This window comes from Orycteropus afer, unplaced genomic scaffold (genome assembly GCF_000298275.1).
Source record: "Orycteropus afer afer isolate SDZICR_OR568_19922 unplaced genomic scaffold, OryAfe1.0 scaffold00068, whole genome shotgun sequence".
NCBI lineage: Eukaryota > Metazoa > Chordata > Mammalia > Tubulidentata > Orycteropodidae > Orycteropus > Orycteropus afer.
In genome coordinates, this window is record NW_006921655.1 from 10,594,115 (window position 1) to 10,612,125 (window position 18,011).

The window sequence follows — 18,011 nt, forward strand, 5'->3', positions numbered from 1 at the left end:
TAGTGATACTGCCTCGGAAACCCAAGGAGGGGTCGCTATGAGTCGGGTCCGACTCGACGGCACATAACAACAACAACAACAACAACAAATATATATATATGTGTATATATATATATATGTATATATATATACACACACGCACACACACACACACACATATACACACACATATAACCTTTGTTTAATTCACTGAAGGACATAAAAGAAAACTTGAATGAATAGTTTCACAAGAAATGTTCCTAGGTAGAAATACTAAGCATTGTTTTTTCACTGTTTTTTCTGTTTTGTTATTAGTTTTGTTTTGTTTTTTATAATATTATAATTTTATAATATTAAACAGATGCAAGTACAGCAATCTCAGTGAAGTAGGAGTTAGGGTGGGGGACTTGAATCTTGTCCATTTGTTCTCCTGAAATACTAAGCATTTTAAACTTCTCAATTCTCAAATTAATTTATAATTTTGGTTTGGCCAATGGAGTACAGGCAGAAGACCAGAGAGCCAGAAGAAAGAGTCAGAGTATTTATTCCCCTAGTACCCTCCACAGCTCTCCTGAAGGCCACAGCTCCTCTCAGGCTCCATCTCTGGAGTTCTGAGGTTCTAGTCAGTACTCCCTTCCCTTGGCACCCCCATTAGTATCAAATGATAAGTTCTGAGTAAAATGAAATCACAAAGCAACATAAGCCCAAAGAGGCTGAGGGCAGCATAAGGATAGTAAGGGGCTCTTGATGAAGAAACACATCTCTTTCCCAGGTTGGCCAAGGACTGGGCTTAGATGTCAACAGCACAGACATCAAACAGCATACTTGATCTCCCATTTCCCTGATCTAATAGATAACACACTCTAAGAAAAAAATAAAGAGTACTGAGGATATGAAAGTACAAGACTTCATACACACTTAACTTTAGACACCTTGAGGTATCTTAAATTTCTCCATTTTTCCATCTTTGTGTTCCCTACAGTCACAATTGCACTCCACCCCCACCCCACACCTCAGGCAGGAAAATCAATGGAAATATTGTTAAATTATAAACCAAATGCTTAATAAGACCCCAGTGTTCTGAACAACTAAGTTTTAGAAAAGCAGAGACAGTTAACTATCTCAAAATGAACAAAAAATGACAAGGTAAGCACATGCTGAGGCGGCACAGTGAAGTACTTGGTAGGGCTCTTCTAGCCATGATCTTTGTGACTCCCACCAGATTACTGGTGGGACTAAGCAAATGTAAGGTTCTTGTGGTCCGCTTAGGGGATTGGATAGCTTACGAGTAATGAAGTAAGGTACATGGCACCATTGTGGGGCTGAGACCATAGAAATAAGGTTTATGAAACCCTAATGTTGGGATTAGTCAGTTTTGTCATTCTGTGAGACTTAAAGTGAGCCCTCCTAGAGGGAGAATGGGTGATTTCACTGCCATCAAGAGAAAAGAGCTGCCAATTGGCACAACAAAATACACAAAAATCTTGTTCCACAACCTACTTTGGTGAGTAGTGACTGGGATCTTAAAAGCTTTCAAGTGGCCATCTAAGATGTAGCTAATGGTCTCCTCTTGTTGGAAGTGAAGAAAACCAGTGGCATTTGGAAACAAACAGCCTCAGGACACAATGGACCTCAAGACCAGAAGAACTAGATGTTTCCCGGCTACCCATGCCAACCACTAGGGAAAGGATCAAAACTGGAGATCCTTAATAGAATGAGAGGAAAAACATGGAACAAAATCTAAAAACACAATAATGACCAGAATTAATGGTTAGATGGAGACTGGTGGAACTCCCAAGACTACAGCCCAGGGATACACTTTAGCTCTAGGATAAAACTCACTTCCAAGGGTTGGTTCTCAGCCCAACAGTAAATAAGACTTATATGCAGAGCACTCAACCCAGGGTGATATACCCAGCTCCTCTACAGAGATACATCCCTTGGAGCAATCGGTCATGGGGCACCAGAAGGGCAATAGTCACATGGAGAAAAAGCTGGACAGACAGGAGTGCATAACTAAGAAGGGCACAGGGAGGTGGGGGGTTACTGGGAAGGGAGAAGAGGAGAGTAGGTCAAGGTTGGGAATGGTGATTAGTGAGTGAAACCAAATGTACACGAAACATTGAACGTAAAACAAATTCTGCTCTGTAAATTTGCACATAAAGCACATAAATAATTAAAGAGAGAGAGAAAGAGAAAGAGAAGAGCTGGAAATGGAATGAAGTTCTTCCTTGGACCCAGGATCCCTGTGCTGGAACTCCTTGGCAGAGAGACAGCAAAGACAACCAGCTGAGACAATAGCAACAACAGAACCAAGAGGCATGACACAGAGCAGTGGGCTTGCCAGCCCATGGAGTGAGAAAGCTGAGTGCCTTTAGGAAGAAGTCTTGCTGGCAGAATGGAGTGCACCTAGGTGCCCCCTTAGCAGCAGACCTAAAAGAACTTTGTAACACCTCCCTAAGTAGGGCAGAGGCCCAAAGAGGCCCAGGGCCAGAAAGGCATGTCTGAAGGCATGGCCAAACAGATGCTGTCCTGATGGAAGAACTGTACCCTAAGCATTCCTGAACCTGAATTGTAACCTGGTGCTTCCCTAATAAACCCCATAACCATGAGTATTGTCTGTGAGTGCTGTGTGGCCATTGCACTGAATTATCAAACCCAGCAGGGAAGTAGTCAGGACTGGGGGAGGATAGTTTGTGTCAGAACTGGCAAAAAGATTCAAAGTGGCAGCATGTCTGGCCTCATAGTAATAAGCCTTAGGGTCCTGAAGGTGATTCTGTTTCCCCCTTGTGATGCTGGAGAAGGTCAGAGGAAGATGTCAGCTCCACATCCTTTTTGCAGCTGGTTTTGAGGAACAGGTTAAAAATAAGCTTCCTCTAAGCACGGGATGCCATATTCTTCTTTAGTATCCCCAAAATGTATCAAACACCTAAAAAGCTCTCAATAAGCAGAGCACCAGATCCAGGAACATGTTACATGTGCCACAATACTGCCAAGCGAAAGGACTACCAAGTCAAAGGGACTGGCTGGGGAGCTAGTTGCCTTCTCCGGACAATGGATGGTCCTCTTGCTGTGTAAAAGTACCATTACAGTCCACCCAATAGAATGACCCAATAGAATGACCTTCCTCCCTGTTCCCATATCATCTCAGACCTCAGAAAGCTCTAGGAATACATTTCATTACTTCAGAAACAAAACAAAACAAAAAAAGATCAAGGTAAACTAAAGTGCTCCTCTAGTCCTCTGGAATTAGAAGTCAGATGCAAAGATGAATGAATATATGAAAAGGTATGGAAAAAAAAAAGTTTCTGCCAATGTGTGGTGAGCCCATGTGTGTTCAGAACAGAAATGTGTTCATAGGGTTTCAATGGCTGATTTTTTAGAAGTAGATTACCAGATCTTTCTTCCAAGATACCTCTAGATGGACCTGAATATCCAACCTTTTGGTTAGCAACTGAGTTCATTATCTGCACTGCCCATTACTACTTAAGGTTAACTGAAAAACAATTTATAAGATTTATTTCCTTCTCTACTAGCAAATGACCATCATTACAAAGAAGATAGCTATGATACATGGGTAGGGACAAAACTAAAATCACCAATTTAAACTAGGTTTTAATGTGCTGTTGTTGTTGTTTAATTAAAGTATACTTCAGTACTTTTAATCATTCAAATTATGCCAGATCAAGAAAATAATTACTTAATAAGTCATTCTATATTATAATCATAGTCATTTCAATTTTGGAAAGTCATATGTAGGCAAGAAGAATGAACAGCAAGATATATTTTCATTAAGAATATGGGGTTTTCATTATAAACCAGGCACTGCAGAAAAAATGCTACAAAGTAGTAGTTATTGTCTTGGGAAACTCCTAAATTACCAATTGTGTAAATGGAAGCTGAAAATAATCAGGTTGTAGACCCTGAGATTCAACCAAAAAGAAAAAAAACCAAACTCACTGCCATCGAGTAGATTCCAACTCATAGTGACCCTCATTGTGTTTCTGAGGCTGTAAATCTTTACAGAAGGAGATCGCACCATTTTTCTTCTGCAGAGCAGCTGATAGCTTTGAACCCCTGACCTTCTGGTTAGCAGCCAAATGCCTTATCCACTATGCCACCAGAGCTCCTTTGAGATTCAACTAACATGTTCTCAAGCCTTGAAGTGATTTGATGATAATGCAGAAAAATCATACATTACTGAACCACTGGAACTTTGACCCACTTATGTGGATCAAAGAAAGAAACTAAAGGAATTATTTTCCTATAATCAGATAGATTGATTTTAATATGTACATACCTAAGATACTGAACAAAACATAAGCCATTTATCGATAATCTTCAAAGAAAAGGAAAAAGGCAAATAAAGTTTCACCAGTGATTCATACAAACACACTTACACACACACACAAAATTAAAATATACATCCTCTCATTCTTCAGTGCTTTATTTATTTATTTTTAATTTTATGTGAACCTTTCACTTAAAAAAAAAAGCAAAAATATCTCTAGTCCCATTACATTTAAATAGATTCAAGTAAAGTTCCTGGGAAGGTTTCCAGCATTAGATTGCTTAAAATTTGGCCATCCATTAAATAAAGCTTTGTCTAACAAAAGTGAAAGAATAACTGATATGGTATCTGTACATTCACTCTGTACAAAGTTCCTTCAGCTCAAAAGCATTACTCAAAGACAAACAACAAATCAGATTACAGCTCTGGAAAATTATATTCTGCCTCCTTCAGCAACACTGCCAGCTCACATCAGCACTGTAAGAGGGCCAACCATCTGCTTCCTAAGGAATTTGTAATCTACCCTGTCCATTAGTTCACAAAATGTTCTACTTTACACACAGGCCCGCCCTTCATTCATTCCACTGCATTCACCTTTCATCTCTATGAGATTTGTTTACAATAAATGTGTAAGTTTCACTTTAACAGCAAAACCAAAAAGAAAAGCCTTCAGCATTACATTTTATAATGAAACAAAACCCAAAATCTGAGTCTACTGAAATAGAACTAAAAGCCATTACAGCAAGAGATTCATTCCTCAGTACCTGGCTTCCTTTCACTTTACCTGCTTCAGTGTACTTCAATCCCACTTTTTCTTCTGTGTCTTTTGTCTTTGGCGGTGGCCAGACAGCTTGGAGTCTGCCAGGAGTCCTGTCGTCCTGCTCAGTGGGGCTCTGGTCTGGCTGTTGAAAAATCAGCCAAAGAAAAGAATAAGTTAAATGAAATGTGGCCAGAGCTAATTAATTACTAGAAAAAAACATGCTGACTCTAATTCTAAAATTAATGTTAATGGCCAGTTGCACATCACTCTCATTCACTGTAACTGAGACAATGTCTTATTACAGTAGGATCCTTTTCTAGAAACGTAAAGTTATCAGTAGAGTGAAAACCAAAAATAACTCAATGCTAAGTAACACTTAAAAGATGATTTTTATCCTGTAACTATAAAAATCACAAATTCACTTTGATCCAGATCCAGACACAGATGTACCACATCCAGATATATTTATAGGAATGTTTATAAATGTATCCCAAACAACCCCAAGATTCATTATAGCATAAGATTAATTTTGCATTTTCCATGAACACTGGTTACAGGCTGAGATATACTTCTCCAAGTACTCTGAGTTTGTAATTTTAAGTTTTTCTTCCTTTCTTTCTTTCCTATAAAATATGAATGAGATAGACTTTGTATTCAAGTTATTTTTCATGGGAGTTGATTTTTATAACAAGGATAATGCTGTATATATTGTGTTTGGTTTAGATTTGTTTGTGTGTATGTGTGGTTTTTGTTGTTGTTGTTTTAGTAACTAAAACCCAAGACACTTTTTTCAAAAGCTTTTCAATTTTTAATGTTTTAACTGAGTATACAAAAGGGAATGAGAATCTTACACTGAATTGAGAGTAAGTAAGAAATTCTATCCATTCATCTTATGAACATTTAGACCCTACTGGATAGGTGTTTGCTAGTCTTTATAAATTACCTGAACCAGTGTTCTTTGAATAATATTAATGACTGTTCTCCTTAATTACCATGTGGTAACTTTATTTAATCCTTACAACCACCATAGCAGGTTATTTTCCTCATTTTGTAGATGAGGAAATTGAGACTCAGAGATGGGCAAAGTCACTCAGCCAGTAAACAGCAGAGTAAGGATTAAAACCCAGATATCACTCTACATGCAAGCCACAATCAGAATGCCTTCCAAACAAGATGTAACATTTCAATCATATCACAAACACATTGTTTTGCCAAATGGCAGACTTTCAAAGGAAAAACAGTTTCCTCGGAGGTATAATTAAGTGGTGAGGAAATCCCTATAAATCTGGATATGGTTCCATATTACACTGCTTCCCCATGCTGCTTCATTTTTATAAGAACATTTATTATTAATGTTTAAACCCAGAGCAGCATTTTCCCTTTCCCACCTGTACTTCTTTACATTTACCCCTCTAGAACAATCCAAAAAAATATGAAGAGGGGGAAAAAAAAATTACTGCTGTGTAACTCCAGACTCCTTACAAGGCCAATTTAATTTCAATATAATCATCTTTCACCCAAAAGAGGGTCACTAACAATAGATAACTGGGATTCGCTTTCACAGAAAACCTGAGATGAAATACAGCAACAGTACATTATATGACAAAATGCAAAACCCAATTCTACATACGCTTTTGGAATCAGAGGGACCCTCCGCTGGCCTTGACTTGGACCTTTCAAACACAGCTCTTAGTGACTCCTTCTCATGTCTCATCTTGCGCTTGAGAGCTTCCAGCTCAGAGGTGTCAGCGGTGGTCCCCTTTCTGGGGGGACGGATGAATAAGGCTTTAAAGACCTCCAGGGCAGTCTCTGGTGGCTTTGGCTTGACCTCTCCACCCTGGGTTTGGGCTTCTCCAGGGCCGCTCTGGCTCTCCTGGTCAGTACTGCAGCCCATCTCTTCTCCCCTTGATGGCTCAGGGTCTTCTGCCTTCAGTTCAGTTTTGGGCACGTCAATGTTGAGCAGTTGAGAGAGTTGCTCCAGGAGAGTGGGAGTGGCCTTCAGATCAGTTGTTTTCTCCCCATTCTTCACTGTCAGCGGGGCTGCCTGCGCTAGGGATTTCTGAACAGGCTGGGTCAATTTGAGCAAAGCCAGGTCCCCATCCTTTGACTTAATCTCTGTGACAGTTTCCCCTCCCTCAACTGTAACCCCCTTCTTCAACACACGAAGCCCACTAAAGAAAGCTGGAAGCTGGAATGTCTTCTCCCCAGGGACTTCTTTTTTGGAAGAGGCACTCTCAGTGTCTCCAACACTAAGGCTCTGGTCTACTACTGCAGGGGGCACTTGGGAACCTTCTCCTCTAGCCTGGCCCTGGCTGGGGATGTGCTCTGTCTGAAGGCCACCATCACTAGGTTCCAACTTGCCCTTTATCTCAGGTGGAGTCCCCCAGGGACCTTCTGCACAGAGCTCTGCGTCACCTGGCTCCCCAGTGGCAATCTTTTCCCTACAATATCCTATTATTTCTTTGGGCTCTTGGAGTGGCTTAGATAAAGCAACAGTTGGGAACTTTGAGCCATGGGCGCTGCTTCCCTCTTCTGGCCCCTGGTCATCATCATCATCATCAGAGTTAGAATCACTGGTGGTGTGGACAAGAGTCCCATGAACCAAAATGACATCTTCTCTGTTAGGACCCAAAGTAGGGAGTAGAAGCTCTTGACTAGGGAGAAGAGTCCCTACTTCTGGTTTTCCCCGACTTCCCTCTGACTCAGTCTCCCCCCTATCAGTCTTCTCATCATTTCCGAGGTCAAGTGGAACCTGAGCCTCTGCCTCCTCGCCATTGCTTGGGTCACCCTGTCCAGATGTGGGATCCAAATCTAAGCTGCGGAATGCTTTCAGCACAGCATCTTCCTCATCAGGCTTCACGGCTTCCAATTTACTCGTAAATCCAAACAGGGACTTCATAGAGAATTTACTCAGGATCGACTGAGCCATTTCAAGTCCAGCTTCAGGTTTTCCAGGTTCCGACACATCACTGCCATTCACAGAATTACCAATGTCCTCCATGTCTCAGCAATGCCCTTGATGGAAATTTTGACTTTTGTTACCTTCCCCTGCTCGCTCACTTTATCCACTCCATCTGCTCTTAACTTACAGGACAGAAAGCAACAGGACCCAGAAGCCAGACTCCTCAGCTGCACAGTGAGCACACTTGGTCGCTTTCAGATCACTGTGCCCTTCTTCCGGTATGAGGGATAATGGTACGCCCAGGGCAACTGTGAAAGGTCTACGGAGCTTTACGGCCAACAGCAGCCGAAGCTGTGCACCTTACTACACACAGACCCGCGAGGCTCCTCATCTAGGACTTCCGTATTTATCCCCGTGGACAAAAGGCTTTTTGTAGTTGGGAAAGTCAGCCTGCCCCTGGTAATCCCAGCCGAGAACTTCACCATGAGCTCCGCCCCAGTGCCTGCCGCTCTCCTGGTTGCTTTCAACTTCCTCATTGGCGAGCAAGTTGAGGCTCCTGAAAGCGCTGAGCCGGCAAGCTGATCCCGACAGTCCCAAGCCCCGCACCTCCCCCCACCAACACCACTACCATAGCCTCCCCCCCCCCCACCCCCGCCCCAGCCCCCAAAGGGAGTGTCAAAAGTGATTCAGCAGAAAATTGCTAAAATACATTTCACCGGCCCTGTCTCTTCTCCATCTGGATCACGTTTTGGCCTTCCAGGCCAAAAGACTAGCAGCACACCCAGATGAACAATTACTTAACAAAGTCCAAAGAAAAGTAAAGAAAGAAATAGATCATCTCAAAATGCCCACAAGTCTCAAAGCAGTTAATTTATTGTCCTTGAAGCTCTGCTTTTTTTTTTTTTTTTTTTAAGTGCTTTCTTCTGATTCCCTGCAGGTTTCATCCGGAATGCAGATTTTAGCTTGGGGCCAAGGGAGGAAAACCAACGCGACTGGTTTCAGATTACTGCTCTTTTAGCTCTGCCCTGGCCGTCTGTGTTCTACAAACAGGTACTTGGGCAAGCATACCCACCACGCCCTGTGTCCACCAGCTACAGGGGTGGCAAAGTCAACAGGCCCAGCTGGACAGGAATGATTACCCTCCACACTCCCTGTCCCAACCTCAGGCCTGTGTTTAGCAGCAAGACTTCTGACTTCCTCAGGAATCCCAGCAGCAGAAGGGCACTCCCGGCCACGTCAGTGTTCCAGTCAACTGAATGAACCCTGGCATGACACAGGGTAACACACAACCTGTGCCTTCTTAGGCCAAGCAATTCATCAAAAGTCCCCATGGACCCACATTCCCTAAAGGGAAGCCATCTAAAAAGCCTCTATCAGTCAGGTCTCTATCACAGACCCAATTTGCCTAAAACAAAAGCAGAACAGACAAAATCACCACCAAACATTACTTCAATGTAGTTTCCATCACTCTGATTACATGCTGGGAACCTAGCAACTAAGGATGTGGAAAAATTGCAGCTCTGTTTCCCAGGGGCGTAGCTGTCTCTTGGGATGGTTTCCTGTCATACCTGAAGATCCCAGAGTTTTTCAAATCCAGTCCAGTCAGCAGGCATTTACTTAGCACCTGGGATAGACAAAGGACTGTTCTGGTTGGGAGAAGAATCAAACTTGCTTAATGGTAATTGTCAGCTCTCTTTGAGCAAAGTGTCAGAAAAATTGTGACCAAGTGTTAAATATGAACAGCAATTTATTCTGCAAAATAGAAGCTGTAGCCCCAATCAGAAATAATCTTTGTTCATCTCTAGTAGGGGATGGCTGTAGGTCACACATTGATGACTTGAACCATGTTCTTCAGCACTAAAAACAATGGAGGTAAGTATTAATTGTGACAAATTCTTATTGCTATAATATATGTCTAGCAATATGTTCAAAAAAGTAACCCTCATACAAATAAACAGGGTACATGTTACACCAATCCCTATGGGAAAGCTAACAGAGAGAGCACCTCCTAGTTCCTGATTTGACCTTGTCTCTAAATGGACACTTTCTTCTTTGCTCCTTATCCTAGCATATTTTGGGATTATTAACTAGGATCTACTTAATCAAAAGGCCATGAGGACACTGCAGGAAAATTCCATGGTGTCATTTCAGTCTCAAAGTGAGCTTCCTATCTAGAGGAAACATCCACCGATGAAATCAGACAACTTCTGCTTCTTCAAGATTGAGGAAAGAAGGAATCACCAAACGAGATCAAATAAGTTCATTCTTCTTAAGATCTACACAAACCATCTGAAAAGGGGGTGAGGGAAAAAGTCATGTCATACACTTAGACATAAGATGGAAGAGCTTAGTGTTCCTTCTGTACCATGGCATGCAGCAATATAAAAAGGTTCTGGCATCCTCTCAAGACCCACAGATGCTAACATAATTTCAGGGCAGTGGGTGGGACAAATCTTTGGTCCCAGGATATGTTGTGATCTTAGACCCTTGGCTTTAAGTAGGTAAGGTATTATTAGCTTAATTTAAAAAGTCAAGCAGCCAGCCACCCAAGAGAATTAAAGTAGCTGATAAAACTTGCACAGCTAGTAAGTGGGAAATAATAATAATATGTAATATTTATTGAGGAGCTCTGGTAGCATAGTGGCTAAGGCACTTGACTGCTAACTAAAAAGCTGGTGGTTCAAATCCACCAGCCACTCCTTGGAAGGAAGGTTCGACAATCTACTTTCACAGTGATACTGCCTCGGAAACCCAAGGAGGGGTCACTATGAGTTGGTTCCAACTCGACAGCACATAACAATATTTATTGGGTGTTTACCATGTGTGCTAGGTGCTTCACATATATTTATTGACTTAATACTACTAAATATTATATATGGGTTTGAACAGCCACCCTTCTGGTTAGCAGTCAAATGCCTTAGGCACTACGCCACCAGAGCTCCCAACTACTATATGACATTGGTATATTATTCTTATTTTCCTATTAGGAAACTGAGGCACAAAAATATTAACTACTTTGTGCATTTTCACAGACCCAGTGAGGAGAAGAACTAGAATTTGAGTGCAAGAAGCTTTTCTTTAGAATTTACACTCTTAATCATACATCTAAAATTCAGAGTTTTAGCTGCCATCAAGATGCAACAATGGGTCTCTCCTCGTCCAGAGCCAAGAAGAATGAAGAAAACCAAAAATTCATGGAAACAATTAGTCCTAGTGACTGGAACACCAACCCGATCTGCAGCCTATACGACTATGAGACCAGAAGAACTGGATGGTGCCCAGCTACTACTATCAACCACTTGGAAGAGGATCTATGTAGGAGATCCTGGATAGACAAGGAGAACAATGTGGGACAAAACTCAAAATCATTTGGAAGGAAAAAAAGGGGGGGGGGGACCAGGTTTGCTGGCCTAATGTAGCCTGGTGGAACCACTGAGACTATGGCCCCTATGGCCACTAGACTATGTCAGAGTGATGCAGGTCTGGAATTGAACGCATGCCTGTGGCTTCCAGCCAAACAATGGACAGGCATATGAGTTGAACATTTACCTGAGGTAGGTACACTCCTTGGAGAGAACAAGCATGGGAGAAAGAAGGGTTGCTTATGCACAGGGAGATAGCTCAGGGGGCAGGAGTGCATGGAGGGATGGACACAGTGAAGAGGTAACTGTCAGGAGGAAGTGGGAGGGGAGATGTTTCATTGTGGTAAATTATGGTCAATGTCATAAGACAAAGTGTATGTGAACTGCTGTATGGAAAGTGAAATTGCTCTATAAATTTTCACCCAAATCACAATAAAAAGAAAAAATTAATAAAAAGAAAAAAAACATCCAGAGCTTCTACTTGCTGTCATAATAGGGCATAAATAGGACATAAAATTGAGTCTTGATAAGCACAAGATCTTTCAGCCCAGTTATTCAGTGTTTTCTCACTCGGAAGTGAAATGAACTTCACCCTCAGAGATGAAACAGGAGACTGACTTCATGACAACTTAAACTGAGAATAACCATTCTTGTCCCCTTCTATACCTTGAGGGAAAACCTAGAGGAACTGCTTAGAATATTAAGCAACAATTCCATAGACACTTTGCTCATTTGTTTACTGATCACAGATAAGACACAGAAACTTTTAGATTCCTAACACCTCAAGAGGCTTTCCAGCTTATCATACCATTCTCCTTCATTTATGAATCATGACTCCTATCACAAAGACTTATTTCCCTAATATAAGATTTATTCAGTCCTCCCCCCGCCAAAAAAAAAAAAAAAAACATGTTCAAGTCCTTGTCCCTGGAACCTGTGAACATTATACTTTTATGGCAAAAGGGACTTTGCTGATGTGATTGAGACTTTAAGATGGAAAGACCATCCTGGATTATCTGGGTGGGTGCAATGTAACCACAGATGTTCTGAAAATGAGGAAGAGGAGGGCAGAGAATCAATGTCAGAGTGATGCAGCATGAGAAAGACAACTTAAGCAGGCATTGCTGACTTTGAAGGTGGAAGGGGATTATGAGCCAAGGAATGCAGACAGCCTTCACAAGCTGGAAAAGGCAAGGAAAAAGATCCTCCCCCAGAACCTCCAGGAGGAACACAGCCTATTGATGCCTTGTATTTAGGCCACTTAGACTCATTTGAGACTTCTGATCTCCTGAACTATAAGAATAAATTCATATTGTTTTAAGCCATTAAGTCTTTGGTAATTTGTTACAGCAGCAATAGGAAACTAATATATTCATCCAACAATCATTAATGAGTACCAATTATGTACAAGGCTCTGGATATGTAAAAAACAAAAAAACGCCATCCCTCTGCCTTTAAGACACGTCGAGTAGTGGAAATCAGCCAAGAAAGAGATGAGTTTGTTCGTAAACTGTTCATTTGTTGTTGTTGTTGTTGTTGTTATTTGCCGTCGAGTCGGCCCCAACTCCTAGCGACCCCTCCTTGGGTTTCCGAGGCAGTATCACTATGGAAGTAGGATTGCCCAACCTTCCTTCTGAGGAGTGGCTGGTGGGTTTGAACCGCCAGCCTTCTGGTTAGCAGTCAAGTGCCTTAGGCACTATGCTACCAGAGCTCCTACACTGTTCATACACTCTAACAAAATATTTTATGTCCCACATTCAGGCTAAATGGCAATAGATGGACCTGAAAACAATTTCAAGTGAAAGCAGGCAATTATCACCTAAATATGAGAATTAGTAAGAAATAGCAGCACAATAACTGAAACAGATCTTTGAACCCTGCCTCTTTCAGGCCACTGGCTCTCCTAACCAGGAGAAATGTTACCAACACCAAATGAACTGAAAAATGTTTCAAAGTGTAATGTTCAAATAAGCAACTTACAGACCTAACCTAAGTTGTTGGTCTTGAAATATGAGTCAATTTAAAAGCTTTAACAATTTGAGGGGAAATACTATTACCTCCTATAGCCATTATTTATCCCAGTGTCTTATTCTGTGATCAATATTGATTAAGCACCTTCTACACAAAACTAAGGAGCTCTGGTAGCATAGTGCCTAAGGCACTTGACTGCTAACCAGAAGGTTGGCGTTCAAACCCACCAGCCACTCCTCAGAAGGAAGGTCGGACAATTTACTTCTGTGGTGATACTGCCTCAGAAACCCAAGGAGAGGTCGCTATGAGTCAGGGCCGACTTGACGGCACATAACAATAACAACAACAACACAAAACTATGAGTTGGAATCCACTCAGCGGCAACCAACAACATCACAAAACCAGTACAGTCAAGACTTTCCTCTTTTACAACCTGCTAAAAACTCCACTGATAGTCTTGTATTCTAACCTCAAGACACTTAAATACCACATCTGTGCAAGAAGCTAGATTAAAAATCATCTACCTTAAGATAAGTATTGATTTGGGTGAAAAGAAAGGCAATGTACCAAATGTGAGTGATCAACATGACGGCACTGAGGAAGAGGAAGACATAGAAAGGTACATGGGAGGTGCAGACAACAACGATGAAGCCTTTTGCACATACAGTACTACATTGTCAGTGAAGGCAAACATGGGTATATGGGTGGACAGATGGGTGGAGAGGCTGAACTATTAGGTATGTCCATGCAGCAGGGAGTGTACCCAAGACCATATATAGGGTTGGCAAACAATGGTTCTACAAGTGTATTTGTATGTTCTGTAAGAATTCCCAGGTGTATAGTAAAGCTGACAAGGGGCAAGGTTGTAGTCACTTCTTGGTCACAGCCAGCTATCCAGAGGGAGTGAATAGTTGAACCTATAGGCTCAGGACCATAGTTGCAGGAGACATCAAGCTCAATTGGCATCACATTCTACACAAAACATTGTTCCACCTCCTACTTTGGCAAGTAGGGACTGGGATCTTAAAAGCTTGCAAGCTGCCATCTAGATGCAACGATGATGGGTCTCTCCTCATCCAGAGCAAAGAAGAATGAAGAAAACCAATGATTCATGGAAACAAGTAGTCCTAGTGACTGATACACCATGAGATCCACAGCCTATGTGACTATGAGACCAGGAGAACTAGATGGTACCCAGCTACCACTGTCAACCACTCGGAGGGGGATATATGTAGGAGATCCTGGATAGAGAGGGAGAACGATGTGGAACAAAACTCAAAATCATTTGGAAAAAAAAATAAAAGTGGGGGGACCAGGTTTGCTGGTCTGATAGGGCCTGGTGGAACCACTGATACTATGACCCCTAGCTGCCCTTCAGGTCTGGAATTGAACCATACCTGTGGCTTCCAGCCAAACAAAAGGCAGGCATATGAGTTGAACATTTACCTGAGGTAGATGTACTCCTTGGAGAGAATAATCATGGAAGAAAGAAAGGCTGTTTATGTACAGGGAGATAGCTTAGGGGGCAGGAGTGCATGGAGGGATGGACACAGGGAAGAGGTAACTATTGGGAGGAAGTGGGAGGGGAGCTGTTGCATTGGGGTAAATTGTAGTCAATGTCATGAGACAAAGTGTATGTGAACTGCTTGTGTGGAAAGTGAATTTGTTCTGTAAACTTTCACCCAAATCATAATTTAAAAAAAAATTATCTACCTTAGACAACTAAGGTAAAACACACATGACAATTAGGAAGCATTTGACACACATGAACTTCTCTATGTGTTAAACAATCAGTACCCAGCTAATTAAAATCTGAACATAGTATCTGTGTTCGGAACTCACTTTGTTTCACTCATTTCACCTTTCTCACAATTGTTCCTAGTTTGTAGGCAGAGCCAATTGTACTGCATGGCAATAAGCATCAGTCCAAAAAAGCAGATACCTGATTAGAGAAGCCTGAAAGAGTGATTGAAACAAAAGACATATCACCTCCTGGTAACAGTAAAGCTTAGCTCCTTGACTCATAAAAGATACATCAGCATTACAACTGTTTTGTTTTTTTAATCAGTTTGCAAAAGCTGGACACTGCCTAAAAGAAATACTTCTTAAAGCCACCCTTACTATTGGTAGCCCAAACCATATTATTTAGTTAATTCTCCCCCCCCACACACACACACATTCTCAAAAAACTCCAAAAGCGTAGTGAAAAGTAAGGCAAAGGACATTATATTTAACCTTTGTAGGCTATTTAATAGGAGCACTGACGGCTTGGTGCCTAAGGCATTTGACTGCTAACCAGAAGGCTGATGGTTCAAACCCACCAGCCAGCCAGCCACTCATCAGAAGGAAGATTAGGCAATCTACTTCCCTAGAGATACCGCCTCAGAAACCCAAGGAGGGGTCGCTATGAGTCAAATTGACTTGACAGCAGTGAGGTGTTTTTTGTTTTTTTTTTAATTTTTTTTAGGCTATTTCATTCTCATGTTTCTCCTTGTTCAATTTATTTTGAGTTCTGGGCTGATTTTAATGACTAATTGCATTCAGCATCCAAAAGCGGTTCATCTAGGTTCAGGTGAAAATTGTTTGAGATAACAAGTAGAGAGTGGATTTAAAATTAGTGAGGATAAGTAAGGGTATATTAACTATTTCTGTGAAAGAAAAATTTAGAGATAGACTGTGAAAAGTAAACAAATTACGGAAAATGGTGTAAGTAGTGTAGCTGGTGGAGATGGCTTTTTGTTTTTGGTTTAGAGAATGTGTTTTATCTTATTTAGTGAAGTCTGATACAAAAAGGAAGATCTGGACAAATGATGACATCATAAGTACTCAAAAAACATTTCTTAAAGAATGAGGCATCAGATATAAAAGGAGTGTAAGATTATAGGATTTGAAAAAATCGAGGTGTTTGGAGGCCATATGGGACCTCAGAAATATTATAAATCATCTATTTTATCTTTATTCTTTTAAAGAAGAAATTTCAAGTCAGGAGATGCTAAATGAAGGTACCAGGTCACACTACTCCAGTGCAGCATCAAAATGGGAAAAAGAGTATCCAACACCTGACCAGAAGGCTGGCAGTTCAAACCCACTGGCCACCCCTCAGAAGGATGATGGGACAATCTATTTCTGTAGTGATACCACCTCAGAAACCCAAGGAGGGGTCACTATGTGTCGGATCCGACTCAATGGCAGTGAGTTTTGTTTTGTTTTTTTTGGACACCTGTTCACATCACATCACCCTACCAACATGACATGTGATCTTACCCTCTTCCTCATCAGCATCCGTGTTATGTTCATTTTCCACATCTTCAAACTGGAGACAACACTTTGCTTCTACCTAATTCACAGGAATATTTGAGGCCAAATAAAAGAAAAAGCCAGAAACCCCCTCAGACTGCTTCTTTTAACCTAGTTTTGTAGCACTTCCCAGGCCTTCATAGTGTAGTGTTTCCTGCCAATAGTCCCTCTCTGGGTCAGCCTATCAAAACCTAGAAACTGTTTTTACTAACTGATTAAAAAGAAAACAGGGTTCACCTGCCTATTGCAAGGACAGTTCCTACTGATTAAGGCCTTTCCCTATTGAGCCATCTTCAGGTAAATATTGTTAAGACTTGTTCCACTGAGCAGAACCAAGCTTCCTTGGAAAAGAATTGAATGTCCATAACTAACTATAAGAATCTAAAATGAAAAGGGGAGGCTGGGGGCTCTGGGGGCATAGTGCCTAAGGCATTTGATTGCTAACCCACCAGCCACTCCTTAAACCCAGGAAGGAAGACTGGACAATCTACTTCCACAGAGATACTGCCTCGGAAACCCAAGGAGGGGGTCACTATGAGAGGGGCATATTTATGAAGCTAGAGGAAAGGAAGAGAACAGTGCGTACGTGATCTTTTGATGAATAAGGAGCATTGTGGCAGTGGTTAAATGCCTGGCTCTGGAGGCCTAGGCTCACACACTTCTCCAGGAAAGGTTGACCTTGGGAAAGTTCTGTAAAACTCGCCTACTCCCCGTACCCCAACCTCAGCTTCCTCACCTGGGAATAAGAACACCGACTTCATGGGTTGTTAAGAGGATTAAATAAACTGATACGGGTTTGATATTCTCACTAATGCCTAACACATAGTAAGTACTTTATTTGTATGATATATTTTCATAGAAAATAAACTTTATTTGGGACATCAACCAGCATGTAACAGATTTATTTTCTTTTTTTTAACCTTGTTAATATGAAACAAGTAGTTACCAATGAGCTGCATCCCCAGCAGGAATTTGCCCTCTTCCAACTTCCTCCTACCTATATACACTTGGGAAGAAGGGCCCTTTGGTCTGAGCAACAGGATTGTTCATTATAGAAAAGCCTACTAAATACGATGCTCCCATTCCTCCCCCAGCCACATGCACACCATAAATGAATTATGCTCTAAAGAAAACACTTTCAAGGAATCCCTTTGGGTTTTTCTGGGCCAAAGCTCTCAGAATTGGTTTGATCTATCTGTGTCATCTGAAGAGAGTAATTAACTTGAAGTTTTTCAGGTGGTCACTGTAGAAGGTGGCAAAGTTCACCCTATTCCGTATTACTTTTTCTGGGCTCCAAGATAATTTTTAAACCAACTCAATCATTTCAGAAAAAAAGTAATCTACAAATTTGGGGTTTCTGTCCATCCTTTCCTCAAGAGTGTGTCGAAGCACTCTGATAACACCGTGAGTGTAGTGCCTCAGCACCCTGATTTCCCATCCCTATGTTCA

General features: G+C 41.5%; 1 protein-coding gene across 1 annotated transcript in view; it reads right to left on the bottom strand.

Annotated features, from left to right (window-relative positions):
* FMN1 (formin 1) overlaps nt 1-18,011 on the bottom strand; it is a 586,562-nt gene that overhangs the window by 442,442 nt on the left and 126,109 nt on the right. Inside the window, exon 3 of the mRNA XM_007940485.1 lies at nt 5,055-5,172. Within this exon, the coding sequence (XP_007938676.1) occupies nt 5,055-5,172 (118 nt within the window). The remainder of the gene's footprint in view (nt 1-5,054; nt 5,173-18,011) is intronic.